At 40.7% G+C, this 18317-nt stretch overlaps 2 protein-coding genes across 2 annotated transcripts; one reads left to right on the top strand and one right to left on the bottom strand.

The window, feature by feature from the left end:
* Positions 1 to 91: 91 nt before the first annotated feature.
* Positions 92 to 3781, top strand: LOC103695912. Its single transcript, XM_008777358.4, has 2 exons — positions 92 to 543; positions 3433 to 3781. Exons 1-2 carry the CDS (start codon positions 215 to 217, stop codon positions 3488 to 3490), a joined length of 387 nt encoding a protein of 128 aa, XP_008775580.2. The 5' UTR covers positions 92 to 214; the 3' UTR covers positions 3491 to 3781.
* Positions 3782 to 5823: 2042 nt separating this feature from the next.
* Positions 5824 to 17512, bottom strand: LOC103695913 (chromatin-remodeling ATPase INO80-like). Its single transcript, XM_008777359.3, has 6 exons — positions 17218 to 17512; positions 16159 to 17077; positions 15823 to 16010; positions 7618 to 7654; positions 7412 to 7479; positions 5824 to 6641 (listed from the first exon to the last, which is right to left on the bottom strand). Exons 1-6 carry the CDS (start codon positions 17319 to 17321, stop codon positions 6161 to 6163), a joined length of 1797 nt encoding a protein of 598 aa, XP_008775581.2. The 5' UTR covers positions 17322 to 17512; the 3' UTR covers positions 5824 to 6160.
* Between the last annotated feature and the right edge of the window lie 805 nt (positions 17513 to 18317).

Genomic DNA, 18317 nt, shown 5'->3' with positions numbered 1-18317 from the left:
CCTCATCAAGACACTGTGAGCGAGGGCATTTCGGTCATTCCATTCGTCAACAAGGTTGGCCGGGAGCTCGTTATGAAGAGAACCAAGACAACCGGGAGACGCCATCTTCGTCTTTCTACTCGGCGATCATATCCTCTGTCCGCCACCGATGGTAGAGCTGTAAATATGCAGTAAAGTCCTGCCCCTGCGAGGAGAACAACGGAAGAGGGGACAGATGAGGCTTCTGGAGTTCGTTCCCTGCGGCCGTCCAGCCGCGCTACCGGAGGACTCTCCGCCGAGAACGCGGCGGACGGAGGAGAACGCGGAGGCACCGCCGCTCTCCCCGACGACCTGCGCCTACCCTGATAAGCGCCGGCGGAGACCCTCCCACGGGACGGCTTCGCCATCATGGCGGCCGTCGCTCGTCGCGATCTCCGAGGACGGCCCCCAGGCTGCGATGGCGCCGGTGGCTGCGAAGGGTGGGAGTGGGGGCGGTGCATCGCGGACGAGGAGTGCCAAATCAACGGGGAGGATTCTCCCTCGCAAGGAGCGAGGCGACTACTGGTAATCTCTCCCTCTCTCTCTCTCTCTCTCTCTCTCTCTGTGTGAACGGATAAGGAAGCCCGTGAGTAGGACGGCGGACCGTGCGCCCGTGTACTGGTGGTTCCGCCACGTGGCGCTACTGGACTTATCCAGGGGCGATGCCGCCGAGTAGGTGTTCCGGCTCCGGTAAACCAAAGCCTCAGCCTTGCGTCCCCATAGAAACACTACGCGGACATTCCCTGCGAGGAGTACATGACCGTGTGATCGGAATCGAGTGGTTGTCCATTATGATTCCATTTCACGGTCTTTTTCCCCCGTTAGAGATATCGTCGGAAATGAATCGTGTTTTTTTTTTTTCCTCTCTTTCCCTTCCTTTTTTTTTTTTTTTTACGTGGCGATTCGGCAAGCAGTGAGAGTTGTTTTACGCACCGTTCAACCGGCCATCTGTCTCTTTCGGTCTATTTTATTAAATTATTAGACCGGCGGGCGTTGCAACCCACCAGATGGCTACATGTACTGGAAGGAAAGGGGTCGAAGAACGCCACTTGCCTGGCTTAAGCTGGCATCGAGTGTTATTAGTACGAACAGCAAACAGCCGTATTCTACGAGTGGCAAAAGAGCAGATGCTCAGTAGAGAAAGGCCAAAAGGATGATCGCAGGAGAGGGATTATCGGAGTGTCAAAGGTGTGGGTGTATGCGGTATTCCATATGGGTGTTGTCACGCCCCCGCCTCTGCGAGGCACGTGAGGCACCTAGTGCCCACGTGGGGGCCATATGAGGGGAGAACACGGGACTCCCCTGCCAGATATTATCCGGTTCTGGGGCTTCACGCAAGCGTCCTTCACCCCTCCCCGGTTTTACTTTCCGCCCAAAACGCGTCTGCACGATTAGGAGACACCCGCCTCATATGCCCAGGCTCTAGAACGAGTCTTTCCGATGTAGGACTATTGGGCCTCATATCCTTCCCACCATCGGACAAGAGCCGTCCTCGGCTCTGATACCAAATGTCACGCCCCCGCCTCTGCGAGGCACGTGAGGCACCTAGTGCCCACGTGGGGGCCACATAAGGGAAAAACACGGGGCTCCCCTGCCAGATATTGTCCGGTTCTGGGGCTTCACGCAAGCGTCCTTCACCCCTCTCCTGTTTTGTTTTCCTTCCAAAACGCGTCTGCAGGATTTGGAGTCACCCGCCTCATATGCCCAGGCTCTGTAACGAGTCTTTCCGATGTGGGACTATTGGGCCTCATACCCTTCCCACCATCAAACATAGGTGGGTTGAGCTCCGTGTTCTCCCCTCATATGGCCCCCACATGGGCACTAGGTGCCTCACGTGCCTCGCAGAGGCGGGGGCGTGACATTTGGTATCAGAGCCGAGGACGGCTCTTGTCCGATGGTGGGAAGGGTATGAGGCCCAATAGTCCCACATCGGAAAGACTCGTTCTAGAGCCTGGGCATATGAGGCGGGTGTCTCCTAATCCTACAGACGCGTTTTGGAAGGAAAACAAAATCGGGAAGGGGTGAAGGACGCTTGCGTGAAGCCCCAAAATCGGACAATATCTGGCAAGGAAGCCCCGTGTTTCCCCCTCATGTAGCCCCCACGTGGGCACTAGGTGCCTCACGTGCCTCGCAGAGGCGGGGGCGTGACATTTGGTATCAGAGCCGAGGACGGCTCTTGTCCGATGGTGGGAAGGGTATGAGGCCCAATAGTCCCACATCGGAAAGACTCGTTCTAGAGCCTGGGCATATGAGGCGGGTGTCTCCTAATCCTACAGACGCGTTTTGGAAGGAAAACAAAATCGGGAAGGGGTGAAGGACGCTTGCGTGAAGCCCCAAAACCGGACAATATCTGGCAGGGAAGCCCCGTGTTTCCCCCTCATGTAGCCCCCACGTGGGCACTAGGTGCCTCACGTGCCTCGCAGAGGCGGGGGCATGACATTTGGTATCAGAGCCGAGGACGGCTCTTGTCCGATGGTGGGAAGGGTATGAGGCCCAATAGTCCCACATCGGAAAGATTCGTTACAGAGCCTGGGCATATGAGGCGGGTGACTCCAAATCCTGCAAACGCGTTTTGGGAGGAAAGCAAAACCGGGGAGGGGTGAAGGACGCTTGCGTGAAGCCCCAGAACCGGACAATATCTGGCAGGGGAGCCCCGTGTTTCCCCCTCATATGGCCCCCACGTGGGCACTAGGTGCCTCACGTGCCTCGCAGAGGCGGGGGCGTGACAGATGCCATGGCTGCAAGTTAACCTGGTCAATTGAACTTATCTGTCCATGTTATTGTTAGATCTGTCGTGGTTCAATATTGACTAATTAAAAGAGTACTAAATAGATTTATCAATCCAGATCTCTTCTCAATAGCTAAAACTTTTGAACTTAAGAGTCTGGAACAAATGGTATCAGGGTCGAGTTCATTATGTATCGCCATCTTTATTAGCTATGCAGGCTCTTTGTTAAGAGATATCCGCATCGAGGAGGATCCGGCAGGGTGGAAGAGTCTTCCTTTCTCAAGTTAAGAGTTAATAGGACGTCACGAGATTGGTTGGGCGAAGGAGATCAGTTTAGTCCCACATTGATTAACAAAAAAGTGCCACACGTGTTTACTTTTGGGCTAAAGTTGTTGGGCTGTGATTCCGTACTCCTATTTTTGCACACTCGGGCAGTAGATGGCTTAGGAATGATAATAATGGTGGCGGATTCAGAGTCCATGTAGAAATATATACTCAAAGCGGAGTGATAGTGGCTCTTCCAGATGTTGAAATCTATACTGTATAATTTGGCAGGCCAATCATCATCTTCAATTCAGCTATTGAAGTTATGTTTGGCATGATCCTCTAACGTTTGTGGGATCGGTATAAAACTTCTCTGTCAAGTGAATTAAAAAAAAACTCAAATAAAATTTTTGATTTTTCAGGCACCATGGAGTTTCCACAGTCGTGCCTGCATTGGCTCCGACTCCCTTCTTGTTCTGAAGCTCTCCACCAGTCTGTGCGAAGATTTAGAAGCAAGAAGTATCATGCCATGTTGACGACGATGGAAAATTGTGATTTTATCTATTGTTTCACAGTAGTTGCAAATTTATAGTCCTCCTGTACATTGTTCCATTGTTTTAAAAGCCTATTTTTATTTATCTATTTGCTTATCATGTAATGTTGCTGGGAATTCCTTGACGGCATGCATGATTTCAAACCCTTCAGTTCAGACGGCAGCATGGCTCGAGGGAGATGGAGAGTACTGCAGAATGAAGATTTAATTATTTTCAATCTCTTCTTTAGAATAATAAATTTGCCAAAATTGCTATAGTTTTTGACGGCTTAACATAATTACCTTCAGACCTCGAAAATACTAGTACGAATAACTGGCTTGAAGTGGAAATCATACGTTCAAGGTCAAACTAATGACTAAAGCTTTTTTTGTCCATATGTCTGAGGAAAATCACCTTGGAAAATCAGTTTGACAAGAGATTTCTGTTTTTCTGTAGTTAGTAGACCACCAAACTATTATTAAACTAAACAAAGAGTGCATCTTGTGTCGCCTAGGAAGACTCGAGTGTGACGCATAAATGGGCTCAATGGAACAGATAAGTGACCATAAGTGCCTGAAGCTATTTTACATATTCAGTAACATAATGCTGAACAAAACCCTGCCATATTATGAGCAAATACATTATCTGCACCATAAATGCCGCAGTAGCCTCTAGTGATGGTCAGCTAATCAAAAGACCAGGTGAAGAAAGCAGAACTAGCATCTATATTGATTTGCAAACATCAATGAAGAAGACAAGATACTACCAAAAAGGCTAATATCAACAAAATATTTCAAGCATGAATTCAGACAACGTGATGCAATGTTATCTGGTCATAGTTCAAACAATGATCTCCAGAAAAGAAACCTTCGAAGCATCTTGCAAATCATGAGCTCAAAAAGAAAAATATGAACAACGATATAGTCAATAAGCAACCAACAACAATGAAACAACAGCCATCTAATCATTTCAATGCTATGTGACCTGGTCAGTTCAAACGATTATCCCCAGACAAGAAATAAGCTCATGACTTGCAAGCTGCTTTGAAGGAGAACTAGCATGCATATTGATTTGCAAACATCAATGGAGAAGACAAGATACTACCAAAAAGGCTAATATCAACAAAATATTTCAAGCATGGATTCAGACAATGTGATGCAATGTTATCTGGTCACAGTTCAAACAATAATCTCCAGAAAAGAAACCTTCGAAGCATCTTGCAAATCATGAGCTCAAAAAGAAAAATATGAACCACGATACAGTCAATAGGCAACCAACAACAATGAAACAACAGCCATCTAATCATTTCAATGCTATGTGATCTGGTCAGTTCAAACGATTATCCCCAGACAAGAAATGAGCTCATGACTTGCAAGCTGCTTTGAAGGAGAACTAGCATGCACATTGATTTGCAAACATCAATGGAGAAGACAAGACACTACTAAAAAGGCTAATATCAACAAAATATTGCAAGCATGGATTCAGACAATGCGATGCAATGTTATCTGGTCACAGTTCAAATAATGATCCCCAGAAAAGAAACCTTCGAAGCATCTTGCAAATCATGAGCTCAAAAAGAAAAATATGAACCACGATACAGTCAATAGGCAACCAACAACAATGAAACAACAACCCTCTAATCATTTCAATGCTATGTGATTCTCCATTGATGTTTGCAAATCAATATGCATGCTAGTTCTCCTTCAAAGCAGCTTGCAAGTCATGAGCTCATTTCTTGTCTGGGGATAATCGTTTGAACTGACCAGATCACATAGCATTGAAATGATTAGATGGTTGTTGTTTCATTGTTGTTGGTTGCCTATTGACTGTATCGTAGTTTATATTTTTCTTTTTGAGCTCATGATTTGCAAGATGCTTCAAAGATTTCTTTTCTGGGGATCATTGTTTGAACTGTGACCAGATAACATTGCATCACATTGTCTGAATCCATGCTTGAAATATTTTGTTGATATTAGCCTTTTTGGTAGTGTCTTGTCTTCTACATTGCAAATCAATATGCATGCTAGCTCTCCTTCAAAGCAGCTTGCAAGTCATGAGCTCAAAAAAAAAAAAATATGAACCACGATACAGCCAATAGGCAACCAAAAACAACAGAAACAACAATCGTCCAACCATTTCAGGCTAGATGTTCTTCCAACCACCAGTGAGGCTAGATGTTCTTCCAACCACTAGTGTCATTGTGAACTGCTGAAATACCTCGTAGCCATTCCTTGCCAAATCATCGAGTTTAGGGTTTTGAATAATGTCAGCAATGCAGAATGATGTTCAAATTCCATCTATTAGTTTCACGAAGTTACAATCTCAGTTCAGCATTAGTTCTTATGAGATGCAACTGTGTCATCAAAAAAATCAAAGCCACAGATTGATTTCTTCATTAACCATCCCTCTTGGAAAAAAGATGTAAAAATTGATTCTCTGCCATTGATATAAGCTGCAGCACGGATGTTGCTAAGGCAATCCACCTAACCCCCCAGGTTAAGTAAAATAGAAAAAAATAAGACCAATAATATGTGAAGATAGAATACCAGCAGCCATGTTACCAGCATTTTGCAGTAGGAATGAATTCCCATTAGCCCATTCTCTGATTCAGAAGGGATCAGTAGCCATTAATCTGTCTTTGGGGGGACCGGGAGTAGAACACCTTGCTGTTGTCTGTCAACCGGGAAAAGGGCACCTGAGTCCGGCCAGGAAGGCTCCGTTGGCTAGTGAAGCGGTTCTCAGACCTGCCATCAGACACTGACTTTGAGAATGCTTGAGCAAGTTCCAATGCAGAGACTGCTTTCCCTAAGCGGGCCCCTGGGACATCAGGCTTTGGCTGTTCAACAGGTTTGCGCCAGGTGTCAGGCTCTGGGCGTGGTTGTTCCATTGGCTTTTCAATCTCTCTAGTTGCCCTCCGGTTCTCGTTCCTCCATGAACTCCTCTGCACATCCATTCTCTCAACATCAGCTCGATGGTCTTTCCTCTCAAAATCCCTTCCAGCCTTTTGCCCAAGCGTAAAGGTCTCAGTCCTTTCACCAAGCCGGACAGTAGGAGCAGGCTCCAGCTTCAGGTCAGTCTTCAGAAGGTCACTTTTAACTCTAAAAGACACCAGCAGACAAAGTTAGGATGCTGGATGAATTCTAACAATGGGATAAAGTACGAACTTTAGAAAAGTGACCAACTATATCAACTCCAAATTTAGCAACAATTTTTAAATTTAGGGTCATAATATTTAAGGAAAATACAAAAAGAACAGAAATGTTAGGCCACAACATTTTCAGGTGACAAAAAAAATAACATGCTTGAAGGATATAATCTGCAATGCATTTACTTCAAATTCAATAATAGAAAGACGCACAATGAAAGAACAAGAAATAGTAATAAAAGATAGAGAGCATTGACAGATTTTAACAAAATTATTTAAGGATACAAATATGAACCAGCATCTCAGACATGGCCATGCAAGTTAAATAAATATGGATTTAATAACAAAATTATTACATTAAAAAAATTTAAAAACTACAACTTTCTGAATCTTATTTGCTATTTCTACCATATATTTAGAGGAAATAGGTGTATCATATAAATTGCACTTATATCCATCTCGGCATTTCAGGTTAACCATTGATCCTCTAACCCATCAGTAAAGCAACATCCTAAGTCACAATATCTCATAGTAACCTTCTAGCCTCTACAACTATAACTGCAATGACCATTATGAGAAGTATATAGCAAGTAAGATGCTATTGTCCATTACTCCACAAAGCATTTCGTTTGTTCTCTGAACTGACAATGCATAGATCATTCAAATTAACCCAAAAAAAAAAAGATACATGCAGAGTATTTAGCCGTTGGAAAAAATCAATACCTATTAGCTGGTTCAGTCATGTCAAGATCATTAGGAGCAACGACATCAATCCCACGCTCCTTCAAAACCTACAATAGATCATCACGAGATATATATTCAAAAGAAAGCTCTTGGGAAAAGCAATAAATTTAGTGGGTGTGTGTAGATGCTGAGACATAGAAGAAGCTCTCTTTTCACCATTTCAAATATGGAGGGCAGAAACTTACAACTTCTCGTGGGCGGGCACCACCAAACACAGTTTGCCTACAGCAAGAAATAGATTACAAAATTGTTAAGAAGATGATTGACATTCTACATTTTCAAAAAGTCTTATTATAAGTCATTTGATTCACACTCCATGAGCCATTGAGCACAATACATGAATAGTGCATGCATGTATGCATACATGCATGTGTGTGTGTGTGTGAGAGAGAGAGAGAGAGATAGAGAGAGAGACAGATTAATGGCCTATTCTTGGTAAGTGTGAAAGTGTCAATAAGACATCTATAACAAGTTCTTTTAAGTTACAACTCATAACATATTAGAGCACATCGATCACAAAAGATTGCTACAATGGAAAACATTCACAATGAATGGCTAAAGGGGAAATGAAAATTTTAAATTTCGGTATATATCAGCATATACAGCAAAATTTAGGATTTTAGGAGCAATGTATGCACAAATGTGCATGCATAAATGATCAGCATAGTGTCATTTGAAAACACTATGGCACATGAATGAATGGACATATACATGCATGTGCGGCTGCAGATACCAACATAGTCATTGGTAAGAAATGCACAAAAAGGCACATCAAAAGTAAGAAGACAATAAAATAATCGCATCAATGGATACACATGAATAAATGAACACATGCATTTGGAGCAGCAGATAATGGCAATGTTATTAAGCCCTAAGAGACTAAAAAATTTAATCAATCTTCAAGTAACACATCAATTTCATAATTAAAAGAAACCCAAAATAACATCAGAAAGACCGGGACTCACCCACACATGAAACAAGAAGAAACCATCATACATTCAAATTCATGATTTATCACCCGGTATGTCTTAGGCCTGGCTTTGAAAGGTTGCTTCTGAATTGAGTCAAATACAAGGAGGGGAATTCAGGTTAGCTATTTTCAGCATTTCCTTGTTTAAAATAAAACCCACCATAATCCACTTTAAGGGATAAGTGTTTTTCTCATATTCAACAGCTTAACACGGTCAAGTCAGTGATTCCAAGATCAGATAAATTAAGTCATCAATATGCCAACAAATGAATGATTATCAAGTTCTTCAATCTCAAGTTAGTTAATCAATGGAAATAAGCAGGTTGAAGAATCAATAATCTATTACCAATTGTTATCAGACGATACCGCTTGCATCTAGACTACAATTGATTTACTCCAAAGATATAAGGATTTCACATGGGAGCCTAGATTGAAACTGCCTACAGGGATCGATAAGGACATACAAACAGAAGCTCTATAAATAAGACCAAAGATGTATTTGAAACTTCCTACCTCCGCAGAGAAGGATAACTTATCTATAAGGTATACTATTGATAAATTTACAAAGTTGAGGGCCCTTATAGATTGGCACGAGGACATCCTTCATCATCTCAATTAACAAATTATCATTATGCACTTCCAAAGAATCTTATCTTTCATCATAGACTTGTTCCTCATCAAATTTAGAATTTTAAGCGACAATCTCTTCCTCAAATGAGAAACATTTACAAAAGATATCTTTTGTATCAAGTAAAGAATCTTTGGGAGAATACATTGTACTTCTGATATATGCAAACACACCAAGACACGTATAATGGTGAAAAGTAGAAAGGATGCACATCAAATTTCAGTTTGTCAAAAACTACATTGCAGTGCATCATGATCATTAAATCCTCAGCCATCTCACTGAGAAACTACTCATCATCCTAATCCAATTCTTAAAATACTATGTTACCCTTCAATTCCTATCCAGAATATTCACAATTACAAACTTCGTCATAAGCAGTGCTTACCCTGTGCATACCTAAAAATTGCAAATACTAGCAATGTGTGCTAGGTGATCTATGGATGAAGATCCAACAGACATTGTGAATCATACACCTTGATTCATGATACTTGGATCATCACAACTTATAAGGACTGTTTGATCCTATTTGGACCCACATAGGATGCACCATTGATACATATGAATAATGAATACAGGCACCTTCGAGACAAACTGCTTCCTTACAATAGTTGATCTCTAGAAATTTCAGTTGTCCATCAGCATACCTCCATAAAACACAGCTCTCTACACACAGCAACCACTGACAGGGGCTATCAATCTCTTTTTACAAATATGGCCTTAGAAAATGAAGCTCAATAAGGTTGTCCTTAGATTTGCAACAAACTACTTCAAACTTGGATTTTGTCACAAAACCAACAATCTCATCATAACTTGTTACATTCCTCAAATCACAATCATGATCCATAAACTTACCCACTTTTAACACCATTATGCTTCATTCCCTTCCATAGATCATTAATCTTGTAATTCTGGCTGATAACTAACCATTTTCCTTTTGTTATCTTGCACTTAATGTCTGACACCATGATTTTCCGTCTTTTATGGAACAAAAAAGTAATTAATGCCAACAGTTATATCCCAATTATATTTTCGTTATGAAAAAATCCATCATACTTCCAATTTTCATAAATAATCCTAAAATGAAGCTAAAACACAATAGCATTCCTTCATGCCTCTAGGCCTTCATACATGGATGCATTTTTTCATGTATGATAATACATTGACTTGTCTGTTTATGTTACAGCATGAATCCAATCAACGTGTCATTATTGAAACAAAAAGTAATACAGTCAGGTAGTAATTACAAGGATGGGATCATGAGAACATTCATTTATAAATAAGAATGATGAAGACTAAAAGAGAGATTGCGACAATCAAACTCTCTTGATGAAATATCCTGCAAAAGATATCTTTTGTTGGTTTCCAAACACATATTGGAAATGTAATTAAATATCTGATACTTTCTATGTTAGAAGGTGCAAACGAGAAATAGATATTTAAAATTAGTCTTCGCATCCACTTTTTTTCCATGAAACAGTAAGGCAATCCACAACATTGTGCCTAAATCCTACACACTTAAATCATTAAAAAAAGTACATCGTTGAGGTTAAGCAAGATTCAACCATTTCTTCATGGTTTTACAATAAGAAAGGAATGTATGATAAAAAGAACTGAATTTCATGGTTGATTGATTAGATAATGATCATGGTTGTCAATTACTTCCTGCTCAGGAGTATGCCAATGGCATTGAATATGGTGTTTGCAGGCCAATGGTTATTCCATTTATGAACACTCAACATTGATAACAAGCTTATCGATGTGGCTTAATTTTCTTTAGACTCTTTACTCTCCCAACTTTTTCTAAGCTTTGCACATAGCGTTACCTAGACAAGTGTACACTTCAGGATTCTGGAATTTGATGCTTTCAGCACTTGAATGTTATATGACACTGCACAACAAGGCCCTCCAAAAGTGAAGCGTCCTACATATATCATCTTGAAATGTCAATATAAGAAACAGCTTTTCGAGTGAGTTTCTAAAGACATTATTGAAACTAATTCACTTCAATACCTATTGCCAAACAATCAGCCCAAAGTGTCCAAGTTATTCTACTATTCATCTGCTTCTTCTTTTCTTTAATATTATCATGGCATGAATGTAAATTTTTTAAATAAAAGTGCAATTATCAACAATTTACTCCAGTTATTACCACTTTTTAACATGTTTACATTATTTTTATATATTGTATAAATCAAACATGCCTTTATGTTGTACTCATTGGAAACTGTAGATCCTCATAGACACCTTGTTAGCCGTATAAGTAACACCAGTTAGGCACGGTACAATTTCAAAGTTGACTTGCTCAAAATCAGTATCTTGCTAAAGGGCACTGCTTCTTAGCAATAAGAGAGATGTCTGGAAATGCTTAGGAAATTGACAAATCCTCCAATCAGCAACCAAATAAAACTAAGTTATTCTACCATTCATCTGTTTCTTCTTTTCTTCAATATTATCATGGCATGAATGTAAATTTTGTAAATAAAAAGTGCAATTATCAACAATTTACTCCAGCTATTACCACTTTTTAACATGTTTGCATTATTTTTATATATTGTATAATTCAAAAGTGCCTTTATGTTGGACTCATTGGAAACTGTAGATCCTCATAGACACCTTGTTAGCTGTATAAGTAACACTAGTTAGGCACGGTACAACTTCAAAGTTGACTTTGTTCAAAATCAGTATCTTGCTAAAGGGCACTGCTTCTTAGCAATAAGAGAGATGTCTGGAAATGCTTAGGAAATTGTCAGATCCTCCAATCAGCAACCAAATAAATAATAACATTTGCACAGCCATACCTTTAACCTGACAATAATTTTAAAAAATAATAGCAATTTGACCATCTTTAACCAGATTTGCCGTCTCGGTACCGGATCCCGTACCGGTGCCACACTAGCACAGTGTCAGTACGGTACAGAATTTTTTAGCATACCGAGTGTTAGTACGTCATCTGCACCGAGTACGAATACTGAATCGGTACAGTACGCCCCGTACCATTCGGTTTGGGCTGGTACGGCGTACCTCGATCTTTAAAAGCAATTGTATGAAGTTGTTTATGAACAGCAATTTTCCTGATAGTATTTACTCAAGAGCTTTCTTCCACAATCAGTCCATACCATCATCAATTTTACAAGCAGCATTTATAGAAAAGGTCAAGTCCATATTGTCCAATTGTTAAATCTCCAAACCTCTGAGTCTTATTTTGCAAGTTTTCTCCAAATTATAAGCTCATTTTCTCTAATATGCTCTTTATGGACAGCCCACAAGTTTGTTAAGACACTTCTAAATTTAACTTTACTAGCCATTTGAAGAAGGAAAAACAAAGACTAGGTTCTAACAAGTTCAAGGACTGCCACCACATGAAAAGGTGGAGTACGAAAGGGGCAAAGAAAGATAATCATGACAAAAGATGATTAAAATCTCAAGTTTTACTAGTATACCCTGAAAAATTCCCATGATTTGTCGAAAAAAACCAGATAACCATTGCAATTCTAGAGAGATAAAAGTGATCCCTAAATAGCAACTCTATCTAAAATCATGGTAGAATATTTGATGCGCCAAGGTGAGTTTTTTAATAAATGTAATTAATATTTACTAGATTAAAAGGTAACACCTTTATTAACATTACAAGAAAAGACCATAAATGAACCATATAAGTTCCAAGAACAATAGTCCTTACTAAGCACAACTACGTAGCGTCAAGGAAGTTGTTCCAGCACCCTTGGTTTAAAGAGTCAAAAATAAAGCAAGAAAACAAATGATAAGTGTTACTAGTTGTTGTTGCCAGTCCATTAGGAGAGAAAATCAACACTACCTTTAGATGGCTTCGTCAATTCTTCATATAAATGCTGGTGACGATCATCTATCTTTGCTCCATGATGCTCACGAGAAGAATTTTATCTTATTAAACATCAAAAAGAAAAAAGATTCATCATTAGGATCCTTATGTTCTATCTTTCCAAATTGCCTGACAACTAAGGCAATTAGGTCTGGGAGGGTTTTTTTAAACTAAAACTTGCAAATCTCGAAGAATATTGACAGCCCGTCCTTTAAGGTTCAGGTGGTATTCAAAATGATGCAACCATGAGGCTTTGTCAAGAGGTAAAGGGAAGCTTTACAGCCTCAAGTTCAAACAGCTAAGACCGATTGTTTCTTCTACCCTCCTTTATCTTTAAAAACAAAAATCCCAACCGTCCGACATTACTTAGGCCCTGTTTGGGGGAGCTGTTAGTAGTAGAACTGTTGGAAGTAGAGCTGTCTGAAGCAGAGCGTTTATAAAAAGTTGTTTGCTGCTTGGTAACTACATTTATAAAGTGCTGTGGCACTTTAACATGTGTTTGGTAAACAAACTAAGAAAGTACTTTTGTGTGACAAAATGACCATAAAGGACATTATCAGTATTATATAACAGAGCATAATAAAATATAATATGTATTAATACATAAATATATGATATAATATAATATTAATGTAATGTAATATAATATTATTATAATATAGTACTATAACATTATGTATTATAGAATAATAATTTAATATAATATTAAATTATTTAACATAACATATCAATGTATTATGATATAATGTAATATAATATTATATTTATAGTATAATACAATAATAAATATATAAAATATTATAATTATTAGTGTAAATTAATTTTTCATCCTTCTAATGACCATTTATCTCTCTAACAAATTTTCTGGCTAGGTGATAGAATTAGTTAAATAAATACTAATATTTTTATTTATTTATTTATTTAGATCAGATTATTTGCCACTCACTCATTATTTTTCTTTTTATTTATTTTATTTAGTTATTTATTTATTTATTATTTTATTTCGTTGAAATATCGAGGGGTCACCGGCCATGGGTGGTGGCCGGCATGGTGGCTGCCACCGTGGGCAGCCATGAGCTCCCAAAATAAAAAAAAAGAAAAAAAAAGAAGAGAAAGAAGGAACAGAAGCGACGGCGTTGAGAGGAAGAAGAAGATAAAGAGGGAGAGGGAGAGGATGGGTGAGAGAGGAAGAGGCGGGATGAGGGTTTTGGGAAAAAAAGTGAGATTTAAATGGGGGTATTTTAATCAAAAAAACAGCTTCCCGACAAAGCTGAAAAAAGTATTTTCGAAAAGCTCCAAATTGGAGCTTCTCCCCAAAAGCTGTTTTTAGCTTCCCGCAAAAGCTGAAACAGTTTTTTGAAAATTTTACCAAACATTATTTTTTATCTAAAAGTACTTTTGGAGGGCCAGAAAGTACTTTTTGGCCCTCCAAAAGCTCCCCCAAACAGGGTCTTAGACCAGCCTTTTTTTTACATAGATCAAGCTATCAGAAATCAAATCTGAATTCACTAAGAATTCACTTGAACAGGTCCAATATCAGCCAGACAAACACATCCAGACAGTACTGTTATCAGTGTTCTGGAAAGATTATCAACATCATCAAGCTGCATCTTTATGCAATTATTTTATCTTTTAAGACACCAAAAGCATCAAGCTTCTTTTTGTAGAATGTGTGACGTGTCCTTACACCAATGTCATTCTTCCTAAAATAGGGTGCAATAATTCAAAAGGCAGAGCAAATAATAACTCAAAAATCAAATTGACCTCCCACATACAATTTAATCCATATTCCAAAGTTAATAGCAAGAGATAAAGGACTAAACTACAGCTCTTCAAATTGAATATGTTTTAGCACTTTCCTAATAGATCCCAAGGCAGCTTCCTTGTGTTTCAATAACATCCACTCAAGTCACAGACCTTTATATATCGAAAGCAGTCTCCATATTAATTTTCTAGGCACAGCTTTATTCATAGTTCTCAGTTTCAGGATTCTCCTCCAAACTCCTTAAGCACATAATCTCTCATTGTTCTGAGGCATTTCCATACTGAGAGTTCCATATCAAAGTTTATGCAGCTGATAAAAGAAGCTAGAAAGGAGATATTCAGTAAGGAAATGTCATGGAGCAAAGCATTTGTCTGTACCAACTTACTGCATAAAGAGTACATTACCTATCCAACCTTCAAGTCTCATGTTAACTCTCTAGCCCAGCAGTTTAGCTTAGCAAGTGTAAAGAGAAGCCCAGATAGGCGATGGAAGTCCACGATACAGCAAATTGGTTGAAAATCCGTATAATTTTGTATAAGGCTGATTCAACAATTGGGGATTCAACATATTTTGCATTTAAAAAAAATGATTTTAGAGTATCAGAATAATATTTTGATGTACTTCAATCACCCTAGCATAGTAATACATTGATATATTGTGAGGATTCGTGCAGGCATGTGTTTAGTCCCGCATCAGCTATGCACTAGGTAAATCTTAGGTACTTATATAGGACCAAGAAACCACATAATACCTTCTGACTAGCCTTTTTAGGTGAGGCTCTAGGTTGTTACAAATATCGTCAACCTTCATAAATTGAATGCTAGTCACTCTTTTGCCATTTATCCTTCCTATCTAAAATCCTTAGCCACTTGAAGCTGATTTAAATCATCAACTTGAGAACCTTAAAGGACATGAGAAAGCAGGTTAAGGAAAATCAATTTCTATGTTTCAAGATCCTATCAACTTTTCAAGATACTTGTGCCATAAGATAGATATTTACAAGATAAAGAAAGAATTTCTATTGGCAGAATCATCCTAAGTTTTACTTAATCGCCAATGTTAAGATCATTGTGCATCGAAATAACAAGAACCCTCAGTAGCTGGAAAAGACACCATCCATGACTACAAAAACAAGTGAGCACAATGAAGAACAACATAAGATGACAAAGAAAAAAGCAAGATTTCTAACCTCTCTCTTTCAGCACTTTCATCTGACTGCTCAACAGGCAGGGAGCGGGGTTTTAAGTTCAGTCTTGGACGTTCAACAGCCCGACTCTCAGAATCAGCCCCAGCGGAGCCCGGTTTCGGTGGATTTGTAGTTACATGCATTTCATGAGCACTTTCAACCTGCACAGAGCTCACAGGTGGCTGATATCCCTGCATGATTGACCAGATAACAGGCATTGTTCTTCAAAAAAAGAAATCCAGCATCCTAAAAGAGCCGATTTATTGAATGATAGGAGGAAGTAAGCAACTCCAATTTTATTCAAGCAACCATTTTTAAAGGATTGAAACAACAGAATACCTGCTTGTCATCAATTCCCTGTGTCTCAGAGGAAGGCTCCAACGGCTTGGTCCTTGGGAGTAGCTTCAGCTTCGGACGCTCCAATACTTCCACCGGTCCTTGCTGATGCAACTGCGATCCACTGAATCGCCCCTCATTGGACACTGGACGAGCCCCTTCATTACATAAGTTTGCGGCGTTCCTTTCCTTCACCTCTGGATAGACTGGAGATCTCACCCGCTCCCAGTCCCGAGCCCCATCAGTATAAAAACCAGGTAAAGTTCTCTCCTTGGCTTCAGGGTATGCCATGGACCTTATCCTCTCCCTCTCGTCGTCCCAATCCCCGTCATCAACGATGCGAACGCTGTCACCGAACCTCCGATCCAAAACTTCTGTCTCCTGAAATCTGATGACCTCCACCTCAGGCGGCTTTGACTGCCATCGGCCCGATGAGACCTTCTCGACCGCACTGGCCTGCGCGAGCCTCGAGGCGGACCACATCGTGGTGGTGGAATGGGCGGGCAGCGGCTCGCTCCCAGGCTCCTTCCTCGCAGCCCAAGCATTCGGAGCGGGACCAACGGTGTTGCCGGAGGAAGGGGGAAACCCAGAGACGGGGGACGGTTGGGTCACCGGGCTCGAGATCGGGCGCTTCTGGTCGGATCTGGCGGCGGCCGGCGGGGCGGGGCGGGCGGGGTCGGCGGTGGTGAAGCGGCGGGGGGCGGAGGAGGCGTCGAAGGGCTTGCGCTCGTCCTCGTCGAAGTGGCGACCGATGTGGGCGGGGTGGGAAAGAAACGCGGGCGGCCGCTCGTCGAACGCCCGGGAGCCGCTGCCAGTGGCGCCGCCGGCAGATCCGGGGCGGGGGCGGTGGTGGTCGGCCCTCGCGGCGGCGCCAATCGCAGCGGGGCCCCAAGCGCCGGGCCGATCCGGAGGCCTCACGGAGCTGCAAGAAAAAAGAGAAAAAAAAAAGGATCAAAGGATTAGGGTTTGGGGAATTGGAAATCTAGGGTTTAGGGGAAGAGAGAGCGTTCCAAGAAGGGCTCAGGGTAAGGACGGGTAATTATGTAAGGGGGAGAAGAGTACACGCCGGGGGCGGAGGGGAGGGGGAGTTCGGAGGGGATGGATCCGCCGTGGAAGTCTTTGAGCGTCATCGTCGTCGATCCGCTGAAAGATTTCTTCTTTGACATTTTTCTTTCTTGTTTGCCTTCCCCTTCCCCTCTTCCTCTCTGATTTTTTTTTGGTTTTAAAAACCCTTTTTTGTTCTTCCTCTTCTTCCCGGCTCTGGGCAGAGAGGAACGGAAGAGGGGGCGGACTCAGAGGCGGTCGGGACGAGGTCTTGAGCTTTTTGAGGACGACGGAGATGCCCCTGAGATGCCAAATTTCATGAAGTTACGCCTATAGCCTTTGTCGTGTCCGTTCTGGCTTAAAAGAACCGGGCTGGAAATAAAATCGGGAAAAAAAACCATATGATTTTTATTTGTATGGAGTTTATTTTTTTCCCCCTAAATCCATCAAAAAGCCTGGGAGTGATATGTATTTTTCATGTGCTTTGTAGCAGAAAAAGGATGCAAAATTCAATGTCAGGTGAAGATTTTTGAGCAAATATTAGGAAAGATAGAATTATCTAAAAGCATTTTTAGCAGTCCACAGAATGGTTGAGGTAAACAATTTGTTAAAATGAATTATAAATCCAGGTTTGAAATTTTTAGGCAGTGAAAAACAAATTTTTGTGAATGATGGACATCCAAAAAGATTTTGTTATTTCAGATGACTTAGAGAAAATGATGTGAAGATGATTTCACGAAGAGGCAGCAAATTGAATGAACTAACAATGCTATTAATACGACAATATATGGGACTAAATTCTATTTTGGGTAGAATGTGGTACCCTATTTTTTTCCCGAAAAAGGTGAGCTCAGACTTGAACCCTAGATTTGGACCGATGCCCTCTCCTTCTCTAGCATCTCAGCCCCCTTGATTGAAAAATGGGCACAAATTGTGAAGTTATTTTTTCAGCACATTTATTCCATAATGTGAATTTATCTTGCCTTTAAAGTTGGAAATTTGTCAAAAAAAAGAGAGAAAAGAACTAGATGGAAAGATATATCTCAAATATCTACCATCAAAGTTGGATTACATGCTGGCTACCCCACTCTAGATTATCTAATCTTGACTCATATTTA

Source organism: Phoenix dactylifera, chromosome 4 (assembly GCF_009389715.1).
Source record: "Phoenix dactylifera cultivar Barhee BC4 chromosome 4, palm_55x_up_171113_PBpolish2nd_filt_p, whole genome shotgun sequence".
NCBI lineage: Eukaryota > Viridiplantae > Streptophyta > Magnoliopsida > Arecales > Arecaceae > Phoenix > Phoenix dactylifera.
Note: the sequence above shows the minus strand (reverse complement) of the source record. Positions and strands in the feature narration are given on the sequence as shown.